The sequence below is a fragment of the Chaetodon auriga genome, chromosome 11, assembly GCF_051107435.1.
Source record: "Chaetodon auriga isolate fChaAug3 chromosome 11, fChaAug3.hap1, whole genome shotgun sequence".
NCBI classification, from domain to species: Eukaryota; Metazoa; Chordata; class Actinopteri; order Chaetodontiformes; family Chaetodontidae; genus Chaetodon; species Chaetodon auriga.
The window spans coordinates 15,139,311-15,163,607 of record NC_135084.1 but is presented as its reverse complement, the minus strand read 5'-3'; the positions used below and the strand labels follow the sequence as shown (position 1 = coordinate 15,163,607).

At 44.9% G+C, this 24,297-nt stretch overlaps 1 protein-coding gene across 1 annotated transcript; it reads left to right on the top strand.

The window, feature by feature from the left end:
* The first annotated feature begins 1,583 nt into the window (after positions 1 to 1,583).
* Positions 1,584 to 23,918, top strand: LOC143328445 (semaphorin-4G-like). The gene is made up of 16 exons (XM_076743588.1): positions 1,584 to 1,737; positions 6,496 to 6,792; positions 11,241 to 11,389; positions 12,799 to 12,861; positions 12,989 to 13,087; positions 13,279 to 13,372; positions 13,450 to 13,563; positions 13,924 to 14,078; positions 14,928 to 15,103; positions 16,598 to 16,742; positions 17,544 to 17,766; positions 18,083 to 18,198; positions 18,276 to 18,430; positions 18,813 to 18,871; positions 19,321 to 21,778; positions 22,959 to 23,918. The coding sequence occupies exons 2-15, from the start codon at positions 6,600 to 6,602 to the stop codon at positions 20,325 to 20,327; spliced, it is 2,748 nt and encodes a 915-aa protein (XP_076599703.1). The 5' UTR covers positions 1,584 to 1,737; positions 6,496 to 6,599; the 3' UTR covers positions 20,328 to 21,778; positions 22,959 to 23,918.
* Positions 23,919 to 24,297: the final 379 nt, after the last annotated feature.

Below are 24,297 nucleotides of genomic sequence, written 5' to 3'. Positions count from 1 at the left end.
GACCTGCAGGGTTTATGCACACAGACAAAGACACAATCTGTGTTATCACTGTTGCCTTGTGAAATATAATGACTTAGGTCCCATGTTTATCCCCTCTGGGTGTGCTATTTCATTGGGTTTGGGTATCTCTGGGGATGGGAACAGGGGAGAGTGATGAAGCCAGCTTTCCTCCCAGGCACTTCCATTAAGTGTTGTACATAACATCCACATTTACGGGGTTATGAGATCTGATGCACCATGAATCTCCCCCAGTCTAGAAATGCAAAATGTGATATTTTAACCCGAGGGTCTGGAGGAGAGAGGAAGAGGGAGGCGAGGAAAGAGATTAGGAGCAGCAGGTGGAATTACGTCTGCATGCCTGAATGCAAGTAATGTGAGTCTTCCACAAGCGGCTGAAAAGTGTTTTAATAAAGAAAAATACTCACTCATATACTACAGTCCTGATGAAGCCAGTGAGAGTCTTTGAGTCATGATCAACACCCTCATAGTGCTTTCAGCAGCTGCAGACAGCTGTTTTTGGGGAAATAGTCAACATGCCACTAAAAAATGAGTGACACACCATCAGCCACTTTTCTATTTGGGCATCACTTGAAAGAAGCTCTGATCAACCCAGTATTCAGTACCTGTCCAGCACCAAACAGCAGATCAAGTTAGCGACAAAACAACCGAAGAGCCTGATACTTGGTGGAGAGCAGAAATTGGAAACCACATGGCAACAGCGGCAACTAGCTTGAGAACATTTAGCAGTTAAAGAGGCAGAAATTTCCCTCAGGAGTTGATAGAGACCAAAAACAGAGCTAAAAGAAAATGAATATTGGACTTACATTTACCAAGAGGTCTTCATCACGACTCCAGATAGATTCTAATTTTGCTCCACATCTGCTAGATGTGATTAATAGGCAACTGGTTGTTAAGTTTGCCATATCAATTAAGGCCATCACATCAGCATTGTGTGCCTGTAAGTGGGAAAAACAATCAGTTATTGCAGATTTTCACTCTTGATGACATTTAAAGTCATGTTTTCAGGGGCTTTAAAGCCGCAGTTATTGATTGGATTTACAAAGCAGCTCCAAACGCCAATGAAACGCTGAGAATCACGTTATTTGATTTAATCTCTTTTTTTTTTTTTCTTTGTCAGGAGAGATCAAAGCAACACCGGTTTCAGTCATCAGTAAAAGAGGCTCAGTAAATACAGGCAGTACTCACAGAAGTAATGTGTGTGATGGTAAAAAAAAAAATGTTAAAGTCTGAAAAGTGTTAAATTAAATGTATTCGACTTTCTATAACCACCACATGTGTAATATCCTCTGCGCCCGCCAGGTGTCAGTGTGACGCCACCCTGCAGCACTGGGACAGGTTACACTCGTGCACCTTCTTCACTTTGCTTCACAACTGGAACTGTCCACGCGCCGCGTGATACAACCCCCCCAAAAAAGTGAGACGAAGCAGGAACCGCGTTATCATCACCTAACAAAGAGCTGGTGAGGAGAGAGGGACCGGGCTTCCTCATCCAGAGGCTGGTGGGGAGGAAAAACACGAACAAGTGGACGTCGTGGGAGGGCGGGCCACCTGTGACGGCTGATGAGTGGAGTCTCGAGGCAGTCCCAGTGTCAGCAGGCTGCCGTGTGACGTTCAGTGTGTGCTTCTTTGACAGCGTGTGCAGACGTTTAAAGTCCAGTCGGATTGTCTTGAGCTGCAGGAAGCGTACATCTCCTTCTCTTCGAGGAATTGATTCAGGTAAGACACGCTGAACACGACCGCTGCCACAAAAAAAAAGCAAAAAAAACAAAAAACACCTTACTGACTGCTAGTAGTCACTTTATCTTGATATATTTGTATTGTGGTACCTTTATGGTATTTCTGCAATGACGATACGGTGATAATGTGTACTACAATTATTTTTAATCTCCTAAATCTTTACTAAATACATTTCCTGTTATATTTGTATATGAATTCTGGGGAATGTACGTCTCATTTTGGGGGAATTTGCTTCTTTACAGTAGCCCAGTTCAAATAGGTGCAACATACCAACAACTGAGGCCAGAGCTGACACCATGAATGTGTATTTAACTGGATGATTTCTGTATTTGACACACACTGTGACCCATCATGAGCCTTCCCGCTTCATTTTTACTGCATTACTGCGTTATAACTCCTCTGGGGCTGCATTGGTGGAGTGACTTTCCCATCCATCAGATATCAACAGGGATGTGGGTGAACTGGGCAACATACAAAGTAAAGCTGCAGCCTGTGATTCATGTGGAAAACATATGGCAAGATGCCAGCTGAGCAGCTCTGATCAGAGCCAATCAGCGGTAAACACACTGATGATGTTGAGGGCACTTGAGAGACATGATTGATCTGTTTATCAGCCGTCTCCTGTCCCAGCTGATGGTCTTTGTAACTGTTGATCTACTCATTAAGCCTATAGGGGAACCCAGTGAACCCGCTCATCTGCCTGTGTTGTCTTTGAATATTCATGATGTACTGGTTTGGTAAGTGGACGTAAATGCTTGTAAGATATGCAAAGATGTGGTCATTTAACACAGAGTCGATGTCCTCTTCCTGTTGTGATCATTCCACCTCATTCTTTAAAGGGGAGGTGAACTGGGTTTCAACTTATCCAGATGTTGACTCTGTCCATTAATCAGGCTTTCATAATGACTTCCCCAATGATTTCACTTTGGCCTAACTCAATATTTCTCTGCAGCCTTTCATTGGGATTTAGCACAGTTCAGAGGGGGCAACCATGATACATCTTTATGAAAACAGGAAGTTCAGGCTGAATTCTAGTTACTCTATCAATTATTTCTACAAGGATTTATTCTCTTGCCAACGTAAACTGCAAACATACCATCTGTAAGCTGTTCCATTTTCTTCTCCTTCTTCTGTTTCTATCCACTTTGTACACACAGCACCTATTCCACCTCTGTTGCTCTTGCTCACGTTATTCCTTTTTTCCCTCACATTTTGGCTTATATACTATCGCTAAAACCATCTTAACACATGCGTGAATTGACTGTAAGCCTCCCATTTTCTTAAATGAGATCCATTTTGGCTGTCTAAACTTGTCTGTAGGCTGTCAACAAAACTTGAATTTTAGACTTTAGACTCCAAACCGTTACCACATTTGGACTCAACCCAAACAAAAACCTGCTGCAGAGTGGAAAGATTCTCACAAATAACACAAATAAGCCGTGAGGTCGCGTATGCGCAATTACAAACAATGGTACATTTCAGTGATACACGATTACACCATACACGGCCATACACGATTTTTGTCTCGTTATTCGTGCTGGCAGAATAACTCCAGTGTGAAAGTTTAAAGATCCCAGTGTTACATTCACAAAGTGGCTGTACAAAGTGTAAAGCAGGAGAACAAACAGAGTTCAGTTCAGTTGGCTTCCCTTTGTCTGTCTGTGTAACAAGAGTGTTTTAATGCAGTCTGTCTCAGTTGAAACACAGCTCAATGGCTTTGACTCTAATCTTTTCTCCCATTTGTCTCCCTCACACAGACACACATGACTCAAAAAACAAGTTTCAAGTCCTTCGGGACAATTGTTGTCTGTTGATGGAGCTGTCACCGCAGTGCTCCAATCTCCTCTGTTCAGGCAGGTTTATAGATACTTTATAATTGCCTGATAAAATCCATTTCTGTGAATGAACGTCTCGGGACCGAGCGCTGGCAGCGAGATCGGGAGGGAGACAGATTCGAAAGGTTAGGTGGTGAGCGGAGGAGACCGCTGTGATTTCCTCTGGGTCAGCCTCATCTCATTTCCAGCATGCCTCTCTCTACATTTTCTCAAAGTTTTGACTGGTGTGCTCAGTGGCCAATTAACAATTGAAAGCTTTTGCATTCAGGGGGTCCGGGATACTCAGAGCAAGTCAGGGGTAATGGATTTTAGATGACAGAGAATCAGGAATGTCTCAATTACTGGCTCTTTGCTTTGCGCTGCTGGACTTTCTGACGGTATTTTACCTCCTTGCTGGCTGCTCTCTCTCGGTCCCCTCCTTCATATTTTCTTTCTCTCTGTCCCATGAAACATCTCAATCCAAACAGACTGCGCTTCCTTTAGGGATTTTAAGACCACGTCAGGACCACTGTGGCTGACTGACAGACTGACTGATCGAAAGGATTTAGTCTCTGACAGCCCATTTGAGTGATTTTGTGTGCATGACTCGGATGAATGACTTATACAGAGCTCCTCAGTGCACCTCCTCTGTTACCTTTTAAGAGCAGCTTAGACAAGGGTGGGAGGGCAGTTGACACACCTTCACAGTGTTTGACAGCCCTCAGGAGAGGCAGCACATCCTGAGGGAGAATGTATGACTGAAATAATTGGTGTCCCCAAAGTGTATTTGCCATACTGGGAGCCAGATAGAGCTGTAGAAACCTCTAAAAACTAGTTTACACAAGAGGAAAATTTCCCAAGCGACTACATTTCAGGAACTGCTAAAAGCAGCCTCGGTTTCACTGTTTTTTGAGGTTATTTCTCCACCCCTGGAAGACCATAAGGTGGATTTGCATCACACTTCCAAAGCATTTAAATTGATTCATAGCGATTGGTTTAATTTTACTGCCTTAGAGTAGAAATATCTCGATCTCAACCAAGATGTCAGAGTCAGAGTCAGCTGCTGAAAAGTCGTGTTTTTTAATGCGAGGAAATAATGATTATTTTCATAGTCTATTCATCTGTTGATGAATTTACAATGGATTGTTTATTAAAATGTCACAGATTAGGGAAAAATACCCTTCAAAAGTTGTCAGAGCCCAAGGCAGCGAGGCAAGTCCACAACCCAAAGGTACGCAGCAGATCCTCACATTTGAGAGACTGGAATAAACAAACGTTGATCATTTTCTCTTAAAAAAGGACTCGACTAATCAATTAATCATCTCAGAACTAGACGGGCGGCTGGCCCGCACAGGTGCATTTGCAGTCCTTACTCGCAGGTGCATTACCGTGGAATTATATGAAATGATGAAGAGGAGTGAATCAGTGTGATGTATTTCCTCTCCTCGCCTAGATTTTACCTAAACCTACTGTGGGTTTCACATCTCTCTGAGTTCATACCACAGGGGAAATCACCTGGAAAAGGCGACTGCAGGAAGATAGAAAAGGAATCTCAAAACTCATTTAGCTTGTTTTAGGAAAATGATCAGCATCTGTGGACACATATTACATGTTTGACTATGCTCACGTAACTTCCCATAGTGCTAGCAGTGCAGGAAAGTCTTACATAGAGCGAGTGTCCCGTGGGTGGAACGGTGGGTAGTAAAAGGTCATAATATCACAGCGCTGCGATTCCGTGTCTCACTGTTTCTACCTACCGTTAAAAGCACAGTATCTCTGTTATCGACACCTTCACGCTGCTGTGTTAGTCCGTGACATTATGCAGTGCAGGAACAAGCAGGCTCCCTGGACCTGAACGTTCAGCTCTGCAGGGTGCTAGAGGCCCCGTATGTGAGAGAAAAGGGCTAAAGCGTGGGACTGTTTACGTTTGGAACTGGGAAAGCAATGAAGACAGAAGTGGAGTATTTAGAGAAGGAGTGTGTGTGTGTGTGTGTGTGTGTGTGTGTGTGTGTGTGTGTTTGAAAGACAGAGAAAGAGAGATGTCACCATTCCTCCAAATAAAGCTGGATAAAGTCACTGATGCTCCACAGTCAGTGTATTGTCAGTGTTGGTATGTGCGCTGGTGCATGTGAAAGTGACACACACACACACACACACACACACACACACCACCTCCTCCCTCCCCTCCTTTCAGCATCTCCTCCCTCCTCCTCCTCCTCCTCCTCCTCTCATCATCTCCTCCCTCCCCTCCTCTCACCATCTTTCTCCCTTCACTCCTCCAAAAGAGGAGTCTTGTTCCGCTGGAACAACATTGACATTCACATCACAGCACACGCACACACACACACACACACGCACACATCTCAGAGATGATCATATTTTACTGTTTCTCCTCTCGTGGATTTGGCTCCTCTCAGGTACGCCTGCTGCTGTTTGAGCTGGTTTCACACCTTATTGGTCCGGGTTGCTCCACACCGCCGTTCAATCCCCAAGTGTTTGGCAGCGATATCGGCACGTAGCTCTGTTTGACAGTCATTGTTTGGTTAATGATTTTTCTTGTCATATGTTTACACTCGGCAGCTGCTGCTCACTCACCGCAGACTGCAAGACTTCGCAACACGTAGAGCCGGCCGGGTCTCACAGAGCGCCATTGATCTACAGAAGCCTCCAATATCTTATTGAGCGAATGCACTTTGTGTCTCTTTCACATCTCTGTCGTCATCTTTGCGAAATCCTCCACGTCAGCTCATTTAATGTGTTTGAACTGTGCTGCTCAACTTCACCAGCCTTTTTCAACTTGTCCTCTGACTTTTTTGAGGTGACGCCTTCAGTTACAGTGCCCACACGCACAGCATTTTATGTTGCCTCTAGTGCGGAGATGACTGCTAACACTGTTGCTTTTGTGTGTGCTTTATTTTCTCAGGTTTCTTCTTCTTCCACAGCACTGCTGCCTGCCGGTGTTTGTCCGAGCGCGGGGGCGTGTGTGCAGAGGTGTATGTGAGTCGCAGGGCGAGTATGCTTGCGTGAATGCCTCTGCATGTGTGTGCACCCCGGTCGGAGAGTGTGCGCCCCGTGAGACGCTCGGCGGAGATGCAGGCAGCTCTATCCTCTGCGGCGTGGCTCCTGCTGCTGAACTGCTGCGTGTGTGCAGCAGCCGGCTACCCGTTCAGAGCGCCCCTAGACCTGGACGTGACTCCACGCGTCACAGTGCTCAGCAGCGGTAAGCACGGACGCAAGCACACGGTGGCTTTTGTTCTAAACTCAGGGTGTTTTTGAACAGTTTTTGGCGCATATCAAAGATCTTTATCAATTTGACCCGAACTTAAATGCCTTAACTCAGTTCCTCCTGCAGCGCTTTACATTCAGACCAGCAGTTGTTTCTTCAAACAGATCTCCTTTTGGAAAGGAGCGTACAGTTTCTCTGTCATATTGCAGCTGCCTCCTTCTTTATCTTGTTTTTTTAGTTTCTTCTCAGGCTCACCTTCACACACACCTGGCTTCTCTGTAAAGCATGATTTCTATTTTTTTACATTTTTATCAAACCGCCATTAGTTTTCGTTTACCTTGTGTGAGTGATGGCATGTAGCCTGAGGTGCTACAGAGGCAGCGGCAGATGAGTGAAGTGCTTACTCTTGGATCCCTGCGGAGCATCCAGGGAGACTGACACCGCCGGAGGTAGCTGAGAAGCACCGTAACCATGACAACTGTTGTAGTATGGCGCAAGACCGCCGTGTACAGTATTCTTGTGTGCATGTGTGGGCATGTGTGTGTGTGTGTGTGTGTCTCCTTAAAGCTGTTATCTGATCCTGAGCTTTATTTGTTGATACACAGACGCGCGAAAGAAATGTTCTCACGTCTCCACTTTGACTTGCAGCCAAATTCACTGTATAAGATCTACGTGCAGGACAACGTCCCTCCTCCCCCCTTCTCTTTTTCCAAACACTGGTCTTTCTCTTCATACATCATCTACTTGCGCTCATTATCCATCTCTTTTTTTCACCGATACTCCACTTGCTGTGAGTCTCTGTTCGTACCTTTATCTCAGTTTGTGTAAATCATCGGTTAGAGCTCGAGCCAGCCCACAGGTCCTCCTACACGCCTCTTCTCCTTGTCTGCTGCCCCATCGTTCTCTCATCCACTCCCCCTCCTCTGCCGTCCATCTCTCTTCCTCTGCACTTCAGCTCTGTCTCTTCTACTCCATCTTCTACTCCATTTACCTTCATTAATTTGTGCTTTTCATGGTTGCGCTGCCCTCTTTTCATTCCTTTACCTTGAGGTTACCTCCGGTCTTTGTTTCTCTTGCTTCCCTCCTCCTGATGAGAAGACTTTCGATGTGCAAACTTACCCGTAATCTCTTTAATCTCTGTGTTTCTTAGCAACCTAAAGGCGAAGCCTCCAAACCTGTGTGGGGTAGTTAAATCACACATGCATGCACACGAGCACATTCAAACACGCACACACACACACCTGTGTTCACCCCTCATTGCAGCGTCACATTTTTTGCCCCATAAAGAAAGTGAACAAATTTGTGGGAGCGAGGTCGTTAAAGGTGATTAATTTGATGAATTCCAGCTCTCCGTTTCGAGGAGCCGAGCGGCTAAAATCTGGCGAAACAGAGAGCAGGTTGTTAAAGAGAATGAAAACTGGTGTTACATCTGAATACCTTTTCACTGCACACACTGATGCCAGCCTGTCAGGTGTTTTGAGAGTATGCCGCACTTTGACATCAGTCGCAGTCAGTGGATTTAACTCTGTTTTTTCAGTACCGCCTGTCGGGCCCGTTTGCATGTCAGGATACTCTGAACCGTAAACCGGCCTGACGCTCAAGTGTGAATTTGCATGTAAGGCTGTCATGTCACGGTCCAACGTGTAGAGGTTCAGTCAGGTGTGTGTACGGGCGCGTGTCTGTGTGTGTGTGTGTGTGTGTCCCTGAACACTGTGTACCTTGCTGATCAGCTGAGGTCCCGGAGTGTTTGCTCAGTAAATAATATCATCTGGGCTCCTCTCTCCCTCTCTCCCCTTTTCTTTCCCCATACGATGAAGCCTTTTCTCACATGATCTTGCAGACTGAGGCTAAAATGTGCGGTCGTATGCGTCACACTCTCAGCACGGTTGCTTTTAGTTACCTGGCTCCAACTGTCAGGCATTGTGCCTCCTAATGCTCGGATTACACTGAGGAAACTTAGGCATTGTCTCTGCTGTGTTGCATGGTCTTCACTCACAATGACACACTCACATCACGTAGGAAAAGTCATTGTTCCGAAAATCCCATACAGGAAATACTCTTTTGTCTCCTGCTGAGAATGAGAGAAGAAAAGTAGACACCTGATCACCCAGGAGCAGTCGGGGGTGGGAACTGACTGCTGCTGCTGCTGCTGCTGCTGAAGTGAGCAGATCGTGTTTTGCAGCAGCTGATAAGAATCTTAATGACAGCTCACTTGATAACCGTGCAGGGGGGAGTGGATTGGCTGAGGATGCAGGAAGTCTGACACTTTTCTGTTTGGCTGTATATCGAGCTACTGGGCTCCTCAGTGGGCATGAAAGGTGACTTAAACAGCTGACAGTAAAACCTGCTCAGCTTTAGTCACGTCAGACATTTTACACATTGTAATTGTCATGTTTCCATAAAGGACAACGCTGTTTGCTCACGTCACAGCTGTCTCGTGGAGATATTGTTGTGGTTATAACATGCCTAGAGGTTCTCTGTGTCTGTGACGTGTGTGTGTGAGTGTGTGTGTGTGTGTGTGTGTGTGTGTGTGTCTGCTGACAGTGGTGTCATGTTTACCCAGGCTAAGTGGAGTCCTGATAGGTCATATGTTCAGAACTTGCATAACTCTCCAGAGTGACTTCATGGCAGTGTGTTAAGTGTGCGTGTGTGTGTGTGTGCGTGTGCGTGTGTGTGTCTGTCTGTCTGTCTTTGCTGAGTGTTTGTATGAGTGAACCTCATTAGTATCTTGTCCTGTCAAACAGACTGATCCCAATATAGCCTGGAAAAACTGGACGGGGGGCATATACACAAAGCAAAGAAACCTCGAACCACAGAAAAACCCACATTCAGTGGAAATGGATGTCTGAAATCTGATGTGGTGTTTGGCCTCTTTTCATTATCTGCTTCCGCCTCAACAGAGCTGTGTAGGATAAACATAATCCCTGGGCTTTCATTGTCCATATTGGAGTTGCAATTTCATATCTGGTCAGTGCTATATATAACTATACCAAACAGAGAAAAGCAGAATTATGTGGCATTTGTAGTTCTGCTAGCAGTGGGGTCCAGTGTATGACAACACTGTGCTGGTCAGTCTATCCACCACTGATATCTTGGAGTATCACAAATGATATTTATTTGATGACTCTAAATTCTCGTCCAGCAATGCCAAGAAGTTGATATTTATAGTTTTGAGTGAAATTTCTCTGCAGCTGATGGATGCAAAACTAATGAAATTCCCATCAGCCTCAGCTGTGCTTTGCGCATTAATGCTGCTTTGTTAGTGTTAATGCAAATGCAAGATGGGGACCATGGTAGCATTGTCATTGTGAGCATGTTGCTATGCTATCGTTAGCATTTAGCTCAAAGCACAGCTGTGCTGAAGCAAAGCCACACAGAGCCAGTGGTGTGGCTGTACAACCTTAGTGGTGTTCACTGTCATCTGACTTTTTATAGACAGAACAAATCAATTGATGAAGAGAATCAATAATCATTTAGGAAAAAGTTGTTGAATTAGCCATTAGTTGCAGCCCTAATTAAATTTATAATATAAAAGACACAAAAAGAAAATCCTAACATTTGATAGGGGAGACGCATTTTTGGGACATTTTGCTTAATAAATGAATGAAACAAATTATCATTAAAATTGTTTCTGATTAATTTTATGTCTATCAACAAATCAATAATTGATCAATCATCTCAACACTGAAAATGACCAAGACAAATTCAGTAGATTAACAGCCTCGAAGGGAATTTCTATAAAACATCACTGCTGTCGCGTTTTCCCATTGTGTTAGTTATTGTGTATTTTTCTCATTTCAGACTAAACACAAAGAACCGTGAAGTCACGTAAAGAGATTTTCTGTGCTGCTACAGTAAATGGAGATTAAGAGAAGAAGATTTCTCTATCAGTCTAAAAACAGAATCTCAGATTTCTGAGTCCCTGCAATAAAAGAACAAGGCCCTCTTACCTCTTACGTTCCACAATCGTGCAGCGAGAAATCCATCACAGAAGAAGAAGAGATTTCTATTTCACCCTTTATTCTCATGCTGTCAGGTTTAATGGAAGCTGTGCTCATTCTTGTGCTTTTAACACTCCCCTCCCTGAGGGCAATAACTTTATGCACATTTGTGGGCTCTGTCAAGCCCCTCAAAGACAGGTTTTGCTGTGCGGATATCCACCAGTGTGGATTTTTACGTTAAGTTTTGTTCAAATTATCACATTATAACCCAGATGACAGTAGAGTCTGTATGTGTGTGGATGTGCACAATACAGTAATCAGTTCAGTGATACTACAGAGGATAGATGAGGATAAAGAGCATGTGTGGTGTATGGATGTCTGTGGCGTTTTCTTTAAGGAATATTTGGAACTGGTTTGCTAAACAGGCGTAGCAGAGGCAGTCAGGTTACAAAAGGTCACCTTCATTAACAGCCAGTTCTTCCCTCTCCTCTCCTTTGTCAGGTCTCCAGGGCTGCAGGCGCTTCCAGTCCTCTGCAGTCAACTATAGCACCATGTTGCTGGAGGCTGACAGTGAGCGTCTCTACGTCGGGGCCCGGGGGGCTGTGTTCGCTCTCAATGCCTCTGACATCTCAGCCAGCTCTGCTCTCACTGTAAGTTTTGTTTGTTTCGGTGTTGCTGCACGTTGTGTGCCTCAGCCGCCATAGCTTCATCTCTGCCAGGGCTTCATTTGCATTCCCCAATGCAGGAACTTTTTCAGGCAACGTTGTTTCAATTTGAGGCAGAAGTATTTATTCCCCTGTTACCCCTGAATAAACTTACATATTTAATGAGAAAAAAACTACTAGGCATTGTATCTCCCCACTGTACTCTAAATAGATGGAGAATTCATCCTCATCATCCACATATTGGAGCATGTTGACAGTGGAACAGTTTCTAATTAATGCAGTAATTAGCATACTATCTACCTCAACCCAGTGGTGCCAGGATTTACTCTACTTCAAACTCACAAACTCTGCAAATTGCAGATTTTGCAATGTCTCATTCCTGGTTTTGTACGTATCTCTCTGCATTTCAACCTGACTTCTGTGGTATGTTTGGAAACCCTGAGATCTTTTGCATTTGAAATAAAATTTATGAGTTTAACAGTCCTTTCTCTAGACCACAAGTTTGTGATGATGGTCCTAATAAAAGTTCTGTGGCATTTAAGAGGTTAATTCAAATTCATTGGGTGTGACTACAGTTCTTTTTCCCTTTTCCTTGTCTTATAATCACCATTTAAGTTATAATTGTTATGATTTTCTTCATGTCAGACCCAGTCTTAGATACCATTTATGAATGGAATGTATTCTTTTCTTGCCATTAGTTACTTCTCTGTATGGTATTGTGCATCATCAGTGATGGAGTCTGCCATTCCTGTGCTGGTTTCAAGTGTTATTCACAGGAAACTGTGCATTCATGTGCAAATGTCAAGTAATGACATTGTTCAGAGGTGCAGAACAGCCAGTATTTTGAAGAGGAAACACATTTTCTCTTCAGTACATGTGTAGTGACAGCGCTTTAGAGAGAAGACGTCAGATCTTCAGTTTTCAAACTTGTACTATCAGCGGTGTCTAGTCCTCAGCCTATTGCATGTTGCAGGATAATGGCATTAAGTTAACTGTCCCTTTAAGTACCTATAGAAGCTGAAAACCCTCTTACACCTGTCGTGCTGCTGTGTCACTACCTGGTGACAACCTGACGTTAAGCTGTTATGCTATTTATGTTAATACAGCGGTGGCGTCTGTAATATGATGGAGTTGCTGGTGTGTGTGCGTGTGTGTGTTAATACTTTAAGTCAACTGTCCTTGCTGCAGAAGAGTTACAGAAAAAACAGATGCTCTTCAACGACACAGTAAATTCAGATGCCGAGACTATGAAATTCCTGATATATGAATTATTAACGCAAAGAGATCTCTCAGTTTATCTGCTGTCAGATCTGCGGTGAAATTCATGCAAGTCAGTGATGTGAAACCATCCAAATTTCTCTCTCTCTCCCTGTATGCTATGTGGTGTGTATTAGATTGAGTGGGAGGCCTCCCCCGAGCAAAAACGTCAGTGTCTGCTCAAGGGAAAAGACAATAAGGTAGGCATTTAGTTATTCTTTCTCCCTCAGCCCTTTCTTCTCATCTTGTTATATGCGGTTCTCTCATATGTATTGATATTCGTTCCCTCACCATAATGTCTTTTCTGGCTTTCTGTTCCTCTTCCAGACGGAGTGCTTTAATCACATCCGCTTCCTCCAGAGGTTCAACTCCACTCATCTCTATGTGTGTGGGACTCATGCCTTCAGACCCCTCTGTGCATACATAGTATGTCAATGCAAAACACATTACAGCCTTTCCAGCTCTCTTAAGTACATTTGACATTTAATTTCTCGCTGTTGCAACCTGTTTGCACGTTGCATTTGTCAAACACATTTGTTCATCTACAGATGTGAACCTTGCTGTGACAAGGTGACCAACTGTCTTCCTCTTTATCCCAAATGTTTTGTCGTGTATAGCATGAGGAGAGGTTTGTGATGGCGTCCCAGCCTGAAGAGGGCAGAGACAAATGTCCCTATGGCCCGACAACAGGCTACACTGCCCTCATCATCGGTAAGTCCTTCAGCTATTGACAGTCACTTCCAGAGTTTTACTAAAATACTGAAGCTGACTAATTGCTTTCCCTCCAGACCAGCAGATGTATACAGCTTCCCAGTATGAGTTTAGGAGCTTTCCAGATATCCGCCGCAACTCTCCATCTCCCACACTGAAGACAGAAGACGCCCCCACACGCTGGCTGAATGGTGAGCTAATCTGCTGGAACGATAAAAGCCCTTTAGCATGTTTAGCATGTTTAGCATGCTGGGTGGTCCAAGTGGTTTTAGCTCAGCCAGCTAACACCAGGTTTAAGTCTCTACATCGGCTAGCCTCTAATCTGCTGTAGAGTCTTTATCAGTGCCGGTGGATCAATAATGCACTATTTTACTTTTCTAACATCAGCTACTGCGTGCTTCACTAATTCTTAAAGCATTACAACTTTTTACATGCAGTGACAGTCTTGTTTTTACCATCTGTGTAAACTGTGTTGGTTTTGGAATTGGCATTTCTTTCCCCCTCTCGTTACAAGTAGCCAGAGTCAGTGCCTCTTTTTCTCCCCCATACAGAGGCAGACTTCGTAGGTTCTGCACTGGTGAGGGAGAGCTTGGCCAGCAGCACCGGCGACGATGATAAGATCTACTACTTCTTCACCGAGACGAGCCAGGAGCAGACCCCAACCTACAGCCACAGCAGGGTGGCACGAGTGGCGCGGGTTTGTAAAGTGAGTGCAGCTTTTAAAGGACGCAGGATATGATTTGAAACTGGGAGTGAAGCCTTGCATCAGACAAGCTTGAGTCATGTCTTGGTTAATGATAGGAGTGGGTGCTGTAAGAGATGAGGGGCTGGATGGCGAATGCATTTGTAACAAGGCACCGGTGTGATTAGATGAGCAGACTGTGTAGCTGATGAATGGGCTGCTCAGTCAGTGGGGCTCGGAGTGAGAGGGATGGATGACTGCAGGGGGGAGGCAGACTGTTTCGCATCCTCTGCCGTCTAACGTGAATGATGAACTTTTCTTGCTGCCAGGAAGGGGTTAAGAATATTGAGAGCCAATTGTACAGTGTAATAACCTTGTTGTTTTCTCCTGTGGCACCTTAAAATGAAGTCAGCTCACAAGTTCTCTCCTTGAAAGCTTGGCGGCATATTTGTTGTTTCATCTTAATAGAAATGCCTTGCAGCGGCATGCCGCTGGCTGAATACATTTCAAAGTTAAAATCGAAGGGCAAGATGATGCCAGTTGCTGGATTTCCAAAAGAATTGTGGCCTTGAGTCAAACTTATCCATTGGGAACCCATCGAGACATTTTCACCGTTAAGGTGTACTGCAGTGTGCCGAGAAACAAAAACACACAGACCTGTACAGTGGGGGCTTATGGGAAGCCATTACCTTATTGAATGCATCATTATTGCTTTCCATCGCCATCTGTTGCACTCTTTAGGAGGTTCACTTCCCCTTGTGTGCCACCTTGAGCCGAGTGTTTTGTCATTCATCCAGGACGAACCTCATATGACCCTCTTTACTCTCTCCTCCTACTCTGTTTCTCCTTTATCCGCCATCGTTCTTCCCTCAGGGGGACCGAGGAGGCCGTTTAACTCTCCAGAAACGGTGGACGTCCTTCCTCAAGGCCAGGCTGACATGCTCTCTTCCTGAGTACGACTTCCACTTCAACATGCTGCGCAGCGTGTTCGTCGTGCCCGGCCACATGCCACAGGACACGCTCTTTTACGGCATCTTCGGCCTGGAGTGGTGAGTGTTTGTTGTCAAGATCTCTGGCTGCCGGGGACTTTGAGGATGCAAATGCAAATGAGTGAGGAAAAGATGAAAGGCAGCAGTCAATACATTGAGCCAGTTGAAGAAGACAGGAAGGGGCGAGATGGAGAGAGAGGCAAGACAAAGTGAGGACAGCTTTTTTGTTTAAATGGTGTTAAAGTTGGGTGGAGAAGTTTTGCAGAAGCTTGAGGTGCGAATTAAAAATGCAAATTTAGATGGGAAGGAAAGTTGTAATCCTTCAGCTTTCAGTCATGGTTGATTTGGCTACACCTGCAGTTAATGTGGTAACAGGAACAATAGAGCAAACACAGAAATACCACAAAAGAGAAACTGGTGAACAGTGCAGCCAAACAAACCGACACTGTTTAAATATAGAAGTTGATCAAAAAATATTAAATAAATAAAAATACTGTGATCTGATTTCATGCTGCACATGGCACAAGTAGTTTCCCACGCAACAGAAGGGTACAGTAAAGTTGTGTCCATTGAGGATTTGAGGATTTGGATCTGTAACCTGATGCATTTTTGATTAACAATGATGGTCAGCTAATGTCAGAGACAAACATTTCCTGTGGCTGCTTCACAATTTAAGTCTCCCCACAGTTGTCTGCCGTTTAAACTATTTTAATGGGAAGCTGCAGAAGCAGCAAATATTTGGTTTGCTTTAGCAGTAGCTTAATGCAGCCCTGACACAGTGTAAAGAGAGCAAACATGTAACGCTTAAGCTTTATCAGTGAGGTATAATTGCATTGGATTACATGCATGCATCGTGTTCACTCATCCCTTGTGTTTAGGGAGGCAGTCTGAATACAGCAGGCAATAGCACACCCTGCCACTCCAAAAAATCCTTCTGTACGGAGAAACCATTAAATGAATTGAACTGGCCAGTAAATACAATGGCTTTTGCATGTAAAGTTCCTATTAATAGTATAAAAGGGGTCTAATTTTAGGAAAATCTGAAATGGCCCTTTGGAGAGACCAGTTTCCAGCATGATTCATCCACTGCAATGACGTAGCTGCTGAAAAGTGTTAAGCCAAAACTTGGGAAGCTGGGAAAATATAAACAAACCATGACTGTCTTCAGCATTCGTTCTGTCGGGGTGCTGCTGTCTCCTCTCGAGCTCCACCTCTCCTGTCTGTTGTAACTCCTACTACACCCCTCTGAAACCATTTCTCCTCTTCTCGCCATCTCTTCCCAGAGATGTGTGACCTCCAATCAGCTTTGTATTATCTCTTGATGATAACGCCCCCCTAACCCCCAACCCCCCCCCCCCCCCCCGTCCTGTCTTTCCATTTGTCTGTCTCCATCTTTGCAGCTAGGTGAGCCACTGATCTACTGTACTTCCACTGCTGTCCCTATGGCAACACTGGGTTTACTGCTGTTATTGTTCGCAGCCTGTGCTCTGGTCTTTTTCTAACTCTGTGTGTGTGTGTGTGTGTGTGTGTGTGTGTGTGTGTCACTGTCTTTAGGAAAAATGTGAAGGCATCAGCAGTGTGTCGCTTCTCTCTGTCTGAAATCCAAGAGGCCTTTCAAGGACCCTACATGGAGAACGAGGACTCGGGCTCTACGTGGAAGGAATACACTGGAAAGATCCCTGACCCACGACCTGGAACGGTAAACACACACGCAAACGCGCACACACACGCATTGCTGCCCTCTCGATCTCTTAAACACAAGATGAGGCACAGAAAAAAAGTGTCTCTCTCCCCTCCGACTTCCAAGGATCCACACCAGAAAACTGCTCCAGGAAAGGAAAGATGGAGGGAAAACGATAGAGAACATGAGTGGCAGCTTCAAGGATGAGGCTCAAAACACAACCAGCTTATGTCACTGAAATACATTTCCATGGTGATTAACTCCAGCCCATAGCTTTGGCGACAATGGCTTAGCGCGGCAGCCAAGGCCGTGCCATCGTTAACGGGAGTTGACATTATCCACTGTAGTGTCACTTCAACACTTTGTAGGACTTAATTTTAACGTTGCTGTTAAACGGAAGAGAGTAACGGTCAAGGGTTTTAACTTGGGAGCATGAAAGCCTCTTAGAGGAGCCGGCTGAAGTCATTTGAAAAGGACAAAGGCAGAAGGGAAGTTGTTCCCTTCGTCAGGTGCAGAGAGAGCTGAGTCGCTCCCGTGTCAGCACAAGCCGGCTGTTGAACTCACACGGGCTCATTGTCGTCCAAGTGAAAAGTTGCATTTTCCACAGACACAATCACGCACAGACGCCAGCTTTCTTCGTGATCCCTTAATTTTCCCTGCAGGCCATCTCGCTAAGCTTCGTGATATCCTCTCTGCCTTCCATTCGTCATCTCTATTTGCAGAGAACATGTCTCTCCTTTCCCTGCAGGCCACATCGTGCCTTGTTGCTTGCTCCTCATCCCTCCTCTCATCGCTCTCTTTGGCTTCCTTTTCCTGCAGTGTATAACCGATGCTCTGAGGGCCAGGGGCATAAACGTGTCCACCTCCCTGCCTGATGATGTGCTGGACTTTGTCAGGAGGCATCCTCTGATGTCCCAGCACGTCCAGCCTTCAGACAGACGCCCCCTTTTGTTCAGGAGGACCACAGACTACACACACATGGCTGTGCATATGATCCAAGGCTTAGATGGACGAACGTACCATGTATTATACATGGGCACAGGTGTGTATGAATGCATGTCAGGTATTAATTGTGCAGTCTGATAAAAGAATAGTTCAACATTTTGGGAAATGCACTTATTTGCTTTCTTGCAGAGAGTTAAATGATGATGATAGAGTCTCAGGCTCAGGCTATATTGTAACTGATATAAAAGCAAACAAGTGCATGACCTACCTGAAGTTAGTATGAAGTGTTTGCAAGTTAATCCACACTGCAGACTGAAAATAATAAGAAAAACTCTTGGAAACTGGTGGACAGAAATGCATGTAGGTATCATCCTTTAATCTAAAAGTTTCCTGTATTTCTCTGTCTCTCACAGATGAAGGCTGGTTACATAAAGCTGTAGAGGTTGAGGGTCAGCTGCACATTATCGAGGAGCTTCAAGTGTTTGAGCAACAACAGCCCGTTAGCAACGTGCTGATATCTGCAAAACAGGTAGCGTGTCCGTCCGTCACATGCACACACACCTTTAAAGAGTCCTACAGTGTTTAAATCCTCTCTCTCCACCCCAGATGAGCGTGTACGTGGGCTCTCCATCAGGTGTGGTGCAGCTTCCCCTCTCCAACTGTCGCAGATACACTTCGTGCTACGACTGTATCTTTGCCAGGGACCCTCACTGTGCCTGGAGTGGAGCCCAGTGTGTGGACATAATGGCACACGCAGACAGGTGTGTGCTGAAGGGCGTGTGTGTGTGTGTGTGTGTTTGGATCAAATGATTAAAGTGCCGCAAGTGCCCCTCTGTTTGTTTGATTTGACTAAATTCAAGTATCACAGTGCCCTGTCACAGTGTCAGCTCCCAGAACTGTTACGTAATCGCAGCGTTGGCAGAAACTTGACGCTGGCTGTGGTAGTAAACATAGCGTGCGGCTGTGTACTTAAAGTTCACTGATTAATCTGGACAGAATCGCTTACTCAGTAGAAAGCTGTTATGGAGGCAATAACTGATATGAGATACTGTATATGAACAGAGCGCAACACAGAGAGAGAAATCTCAGTATACCAACAATACAAGTGAGTGTTTATTGCTTTCGTTTTCTTCCTCTTCACAGATCCACTTTAAGACAGGACGTCCAGCATGGCAACAGTGGATGTGAGAGCACACACGATGGTATGCAGAAATCTCTTATTTCACACCGTGAATAATGAAACAGGGAGATTGAAAAGAGAGAGCGTTAGGAAGGACTGGAAAGATGCATGGTTGTCATCAGATGGCATGAAGGCCTCTTTGAAAGTTGATTATGCACACTGCGTTGGCAAAATCCTCTTCTCCCTTCTTTAATCACATTTTTGCCATCTCTGGAGAGAAATCTGTTTGATATTCAAGGCAAGCGAATGCCGTCTCTCTCTTCACAATTTCAATCTGATAAGATGTAGCGTCCTCTCTCCACCCCTCGTTGTTCTCGCTCTGTACAAGGTGATACGATGGCAGGAATTAAATGATACGTAACTGGCGTTTATGCTTCGATAACTTTGGGCAGCCTTTGATAATTTTGAGTGTTTTCCTATAAACATAATGTGAGTTCAGACTCTCTCCCTGTGTTAATGTGTGTGTTTCAGACGTTGCCCTGCGGAGCCGCACCGTGCGGGTGGGTGATGACATGCTGCTGCAGTGTGAGCTCAGCTCCAACCTGGCGACGCCTCTCTGGACTCTGGATGGCAGCGAGCTGCAGGGCTACGGCCTCAGCTCTGGCTTCAGAACCGGCACAGACGGCCTGCTGATCATCGAGGCCCGGCAGGACCAAAGCGGGCTGTACACCTGCTTCGCCGTTGAGAACAATATCAGGGTTGCCATAGTTACCTACAACGTCACCATCCGCCTGGACCTGCCCCCTCCCCCACCCATTGAGCCAGCTGAAGACCATCACGATCTCTTCGCCACCCTGCCGGCACCCACTGAGCATCCCTCCTCCGAGAGGCCCCTGCCACCACCCCCGGCCCCTCTCCTGCCCCACTCAGAGCTGCTCTCCCCCAGAAACATGGAGGCCATGTACCTGTCCCTCATCACGATCCTCGGAGGCCTGTGTGTGGTCCTCACTGTCGTCCTGGTCTACGTGGGCTTCTGCCTGCGAGTAGGCAACAGAGGGAAGTATTCATTACGTGCTGCAGCTGCTGCCTACCCGAACAAGAGGAGCAACAGGAACAGGAAACAGCACAGGAACTCCTCCCACATGGAGCTGAAGACGATCTCGAGTCACTGTAACGGCAACGGCGTTTGCAATGGAGTTTCAAAGCAGCACAACGGCGGCATCCAGGATGGAGGCTTCCTCCAAATTGTCCCCGGTGAGGGTCACCCGTCACCCAATAAGGAGTCTCCTCCCCCAGCGCCTCCTCTCCCACCTACTCCGCAACATCCCTCTCCGGAGTGTGACTTCCCCAACGGGCTGACGGCCACGCTGCCCAGCGTCCTGCGGAGGATGAATGGCAACAGCTACGTGCTGCTGAGGCAGAGCGAGTCTGAAAACACGTCACCGCTCTGCTACTCTTTTTCTGAGGAGCTCAACAGGATCTTAGAGAAGAGGAAACACACTCAGCTGCTGCCCAGGCCGGACGAGAGCTCTGTGTGAACAGATGTAGCTCCCCCTGTGGTGGGAGGACTGCTGTGTTCTTTCCTGGTGCTGAAGTGCCTGTCATGTGACTCATAGCTGAGGACTAAAACAATGACAGAGTCTTATCTACGTTCTTTACTTTTCCCATGTTGAAACATTCCTGCTTTTTGAACCTTTGAGCTGTTTTTCAGCCTTAATTGCCAAATTTCCCAACACATAACAAGTGAGAGTGAAGAAATATCAGTGAAGGACCAACCATGTAATCTACCTCACCTCAATACTGCCCAGAAGGACACGTGCAGTCAGTCTGCAGTCTGATCCGAGTATCGGACCCGAGATCTCTGATCCACAAAGCACAAAGCCGCACACACAGACTCCAACGAGGAGCAGAGCCCCACAGGGATAAATACATGTGAAGACTTCGGCTGTGCGGCGGCCACATTTGGCTCGATTTCAACTGGAGGGCAGCTAGCCAAAGTTTGTTTGCACTGACAAGTGCACAGATGGCCTATGCATTTTTAAAACATGACATTCACACATTATAAATATTGAGGGAGACGGATGTGGTGAGCAAGGGACTTTGGTGTTTACTGTTTTCACTTTTAATAGCGACTTAACCAACTGCAATAACCAACACAAAATAATCTACAGTATCACTTTACACCAGCCATCAGTAAGAAATGGTGAACAAATCATTATTTAATATTACTATTAACCATAATTTGGAGTTAAGTGATTGGAGATTTCTTACTTAATTTAGTACTTTTTTATACGAATTATTAATGACATAATCATTATTTGATTGTTAATGAATAACAGTAACTCACATAAGCATTTATATGTGGTGTTAAGAGTAAGACATTAAATCAGTAACCTTTGACTGCCACAATTAACAGTTTGTTGATGCTTATTGTTGGCAAATACACAAAGACAAATAAGTATTGCTGTACTTGGACCCCTAATTTACAGCTGAGGCTCACATACCTGTCATACGTGTCTGCCTTGTCACAGTGAAGCCTTGTGTTGGCAATTGAACATGAATTTACATCAACATTATAAGGGTCCACATTTATATAAAATGCACAAGATAGTGAAAAATAAACAAGCAAATTAAGTTATTTAACCTTTACATAATTGAATAAATATTAAATAGTGATTATTTCACCAAGTGTTAATAGACTATTTGAGGAAATTTTGACAGTATTAATGATTTTAATGCACTTTAAATACCAGTTTTTGAAGCGCTTTGACAAAGTTGATGGACGCTTTTATGGAACTTGACTCTGCAACCTGTCAAGAAGCTGCCGGCCAGAGGAGCTTTTTGATTGGCCGTAGCAAGGTCACAGCTGTGGCTGCTGGACCTTGTTTGACACAAGTGGATTCGAAGGAAAACAGTGACTGTGTCTCAGCTGAACCTGATTCCACCACAGACGGACTGTGGGGCACGGCGCTGGCCAGAAGCATCCAAGGTAAATCATTCTTGTGTGTTACCAACACATCTCCTGCACAGGCACGGTGCCCAACAAGCACTTAAAGGAATAGATTATGGAGTTAGAGTGCATGATCACTGCATCAGTGTTTTAATGACTGGATACATGCAGAACACTCAGAGCACAACGTTGTCTTATGCATTTGTGCGTTAACAACTTGTTTATCCGACTGCTGGCTTGTTTAGAATTTGTTCAAAGGTTTCGGCTCAAAAATGCCCAAATGAAAACTTTTGCTACATTAAGATTCAGAGATAAACTGCATCACATGAGACAAATTAACGATCTGACGGCGTATTTCATTTATGAGAGGAGTCCAGTTATGGAAAACATAAAACAAGCATCAAGGCTTGATTTCTAGATGTCAGAGTGACAACGAAGCCTCTTAATATTCCACTTATTTGACTTTGTCTTTCGACTAAATTTATCATTATCATTCAAAATCACACTGTTTATTTTCCCGCTCAGTGTGCTCTCGTGGCATCCTCCTGTCAGAGGGCAGCGTTAATTAGACACTCATCTTATGACAAGTCTGACCTTACTGCTGAAGGAAGGAGAGAGGAGTTTGAGACTTCCCCAGAGATTTATGGTATGAACCACTCTCAGGCTCCCAATTATTTTCTCCTACCCTCAAGCTCACACTGGGGTTTTGTACTTTATTACTGTATGTCAAAATAAAACCTGTCGAGTATAAACCGTATGCTTATGTGCACCTATAGCCAAGCGACTCACGCACCTCCCCAGACGATGCTGTGGCACACTTGCATAACGGCACATTTGATTGAATTTAACAAGCCTGTGATGTCGGGGTGTGAGATACTGTACGTGCTGCTGTGGTTCACTTGAAGAGCTAAGCTTTCCAGTCAGTGGCACTGATCAAAGACATGAAAGGAGAAGGACGTAACTGCAGACTTCACACATTAAAAGCCTTCATTAAAGCCCTTTGACCTTTTTTTCCATGCATTCCTGCAGAAACATTTAAAATCAGTGTTGCTAATGTGTTCATACTTTGGGCTGTGTTTCAAAAAGCCCAGGCCACATGTTGTCCTGATGCTGTCACTGTTGGCCCTTAATGCATGGCTGAATATTTCCCCTCTCTCTCTCTCTCTCTCTCTCTCTCTCTCTCTCTCTCTCTCTCTCTCTGTCTGTCTTTCTTTTGCAGGTCTGATGAGCACAGGTCAGTTTGAACTTCTCTTAATTTCATTCCAGGGGATACCATCTCCCCACCAGCGTCAGATGGACCAGCTCCAAAAATGTTCTTTTAATGAGCAGTGAAATGAGATTCACCACCATTAGTGAACGACGGCGCCAGAAGAGAAAGAGAGGTGGAATAAGGGCTACAGCATGAGAGTCTCTGCACCTACAGCTCTGCTTCCCTTCAACTGGAATGAAAATTGTTGTCTGCAGTGTCTTACCGAGCAACCCTTGTTCTTCACACAGCGGCTCTTTGTGTGCAGAGAGCGTCCTTGCCTCTGTTTGATGCAAACTTGTTAGACCAAACTCGACGTATGATGACCTTTTTCTCACACTTTGCTGCATGAATTATTTTTCAGCACTGCTGGTTTTTGTTCTTTAAGTGAAGGTAACAACAAGGATAACTCTCGTTAATATTAATGAAAAGTGCCAAGGTTGATGTTTAAAAAGCCCTCAAGAAAAAAGATTTGAAAAAGGAGGCGTATTTATTTTGTTATTTTGTACATTGTGTTTTGGAAGTTATTGTTAATGTTTCTGTTTAAGTGCCACTTGTGAGACACCTTCTTCACTGAAGAGGAGAATCGCAAGTTGCCTGTGTGGCACAAAATGTGATAAATAGGAGCACGGTAGCCACAAGCATGCGGAGGCTGTACCAGCACCTCAGAATTTAATATTTATTACCTACTAATGGGAGGAAAAATACACCAATTTACCTATTCACTATATCCTGTTAATTAGGCATCATTCTGCTTTTCTGCCACTGTAATGTCCACATATTCGTTTTGATCTCTATTTGCATGTTACACCATGCTTGTGCACACAGCAAAACAAATTATTTTCCACAACTAACACAATGAATAACATGGCAGCAGGTTCCTTCACATTTCAGTCTTAATGAGTTCAAATAAAACTTTGTACTTCAACCTCTTGCTGTCCTCCTCATTGTTTGAGTTTGTTTACAGTTTGCCTCTCACATTTCACCAAGGCAGGTAGACGAAACTGGTATGTTGTATCTGAGGGGAGGCCGAGCAGAGGAGGTGTACGCATTGTTACTGGAGCTCCTGCAGCACAGCCTGGGGCTGTAAAACAGCACGGCACAGAGTGGTACGGAAAATGTTGCTGTGAGGTTGATGAACTGGTTCAGATCCAACTGCAGTGTCTAAGGACAGCCTTGTTGACAAAACCCACACATGCAGTGCATGAGCTGTGAGGGTATGACGAGAGAAAATGTTACCTCAGATGATCCCACTTTTATTAAAGAGCAGCAGCTCTTACTTTTAATCTGAGCCTTTTGATCTGATCTTTCA

Bases quoted from the DNA above. Each gene is read 5' to 3' on its own strand.
- LOC143328445 (XM_076743588.1), top strand. From the start codon at position 6,600: ATGCCTCTGCATGTGTGTGCACCCCGGTCGGAGAGTGTGCGCCCCGTG. The intron at 11,390-12,798 runs GTAAGTTTTGTT...GGTGTGTATTAG, and splicing joins CAGCCAGCTCTGCTCTCACT to ATTGAGTGGGAGGCCTCCCC. The intron at 18,431-18,812 runs GTGTGTGCTGAA...TCCTCTTCACAG, and splicing joins ATAATGGCACACGCAGACAG to ATCCACTTTAAGACAGGACG.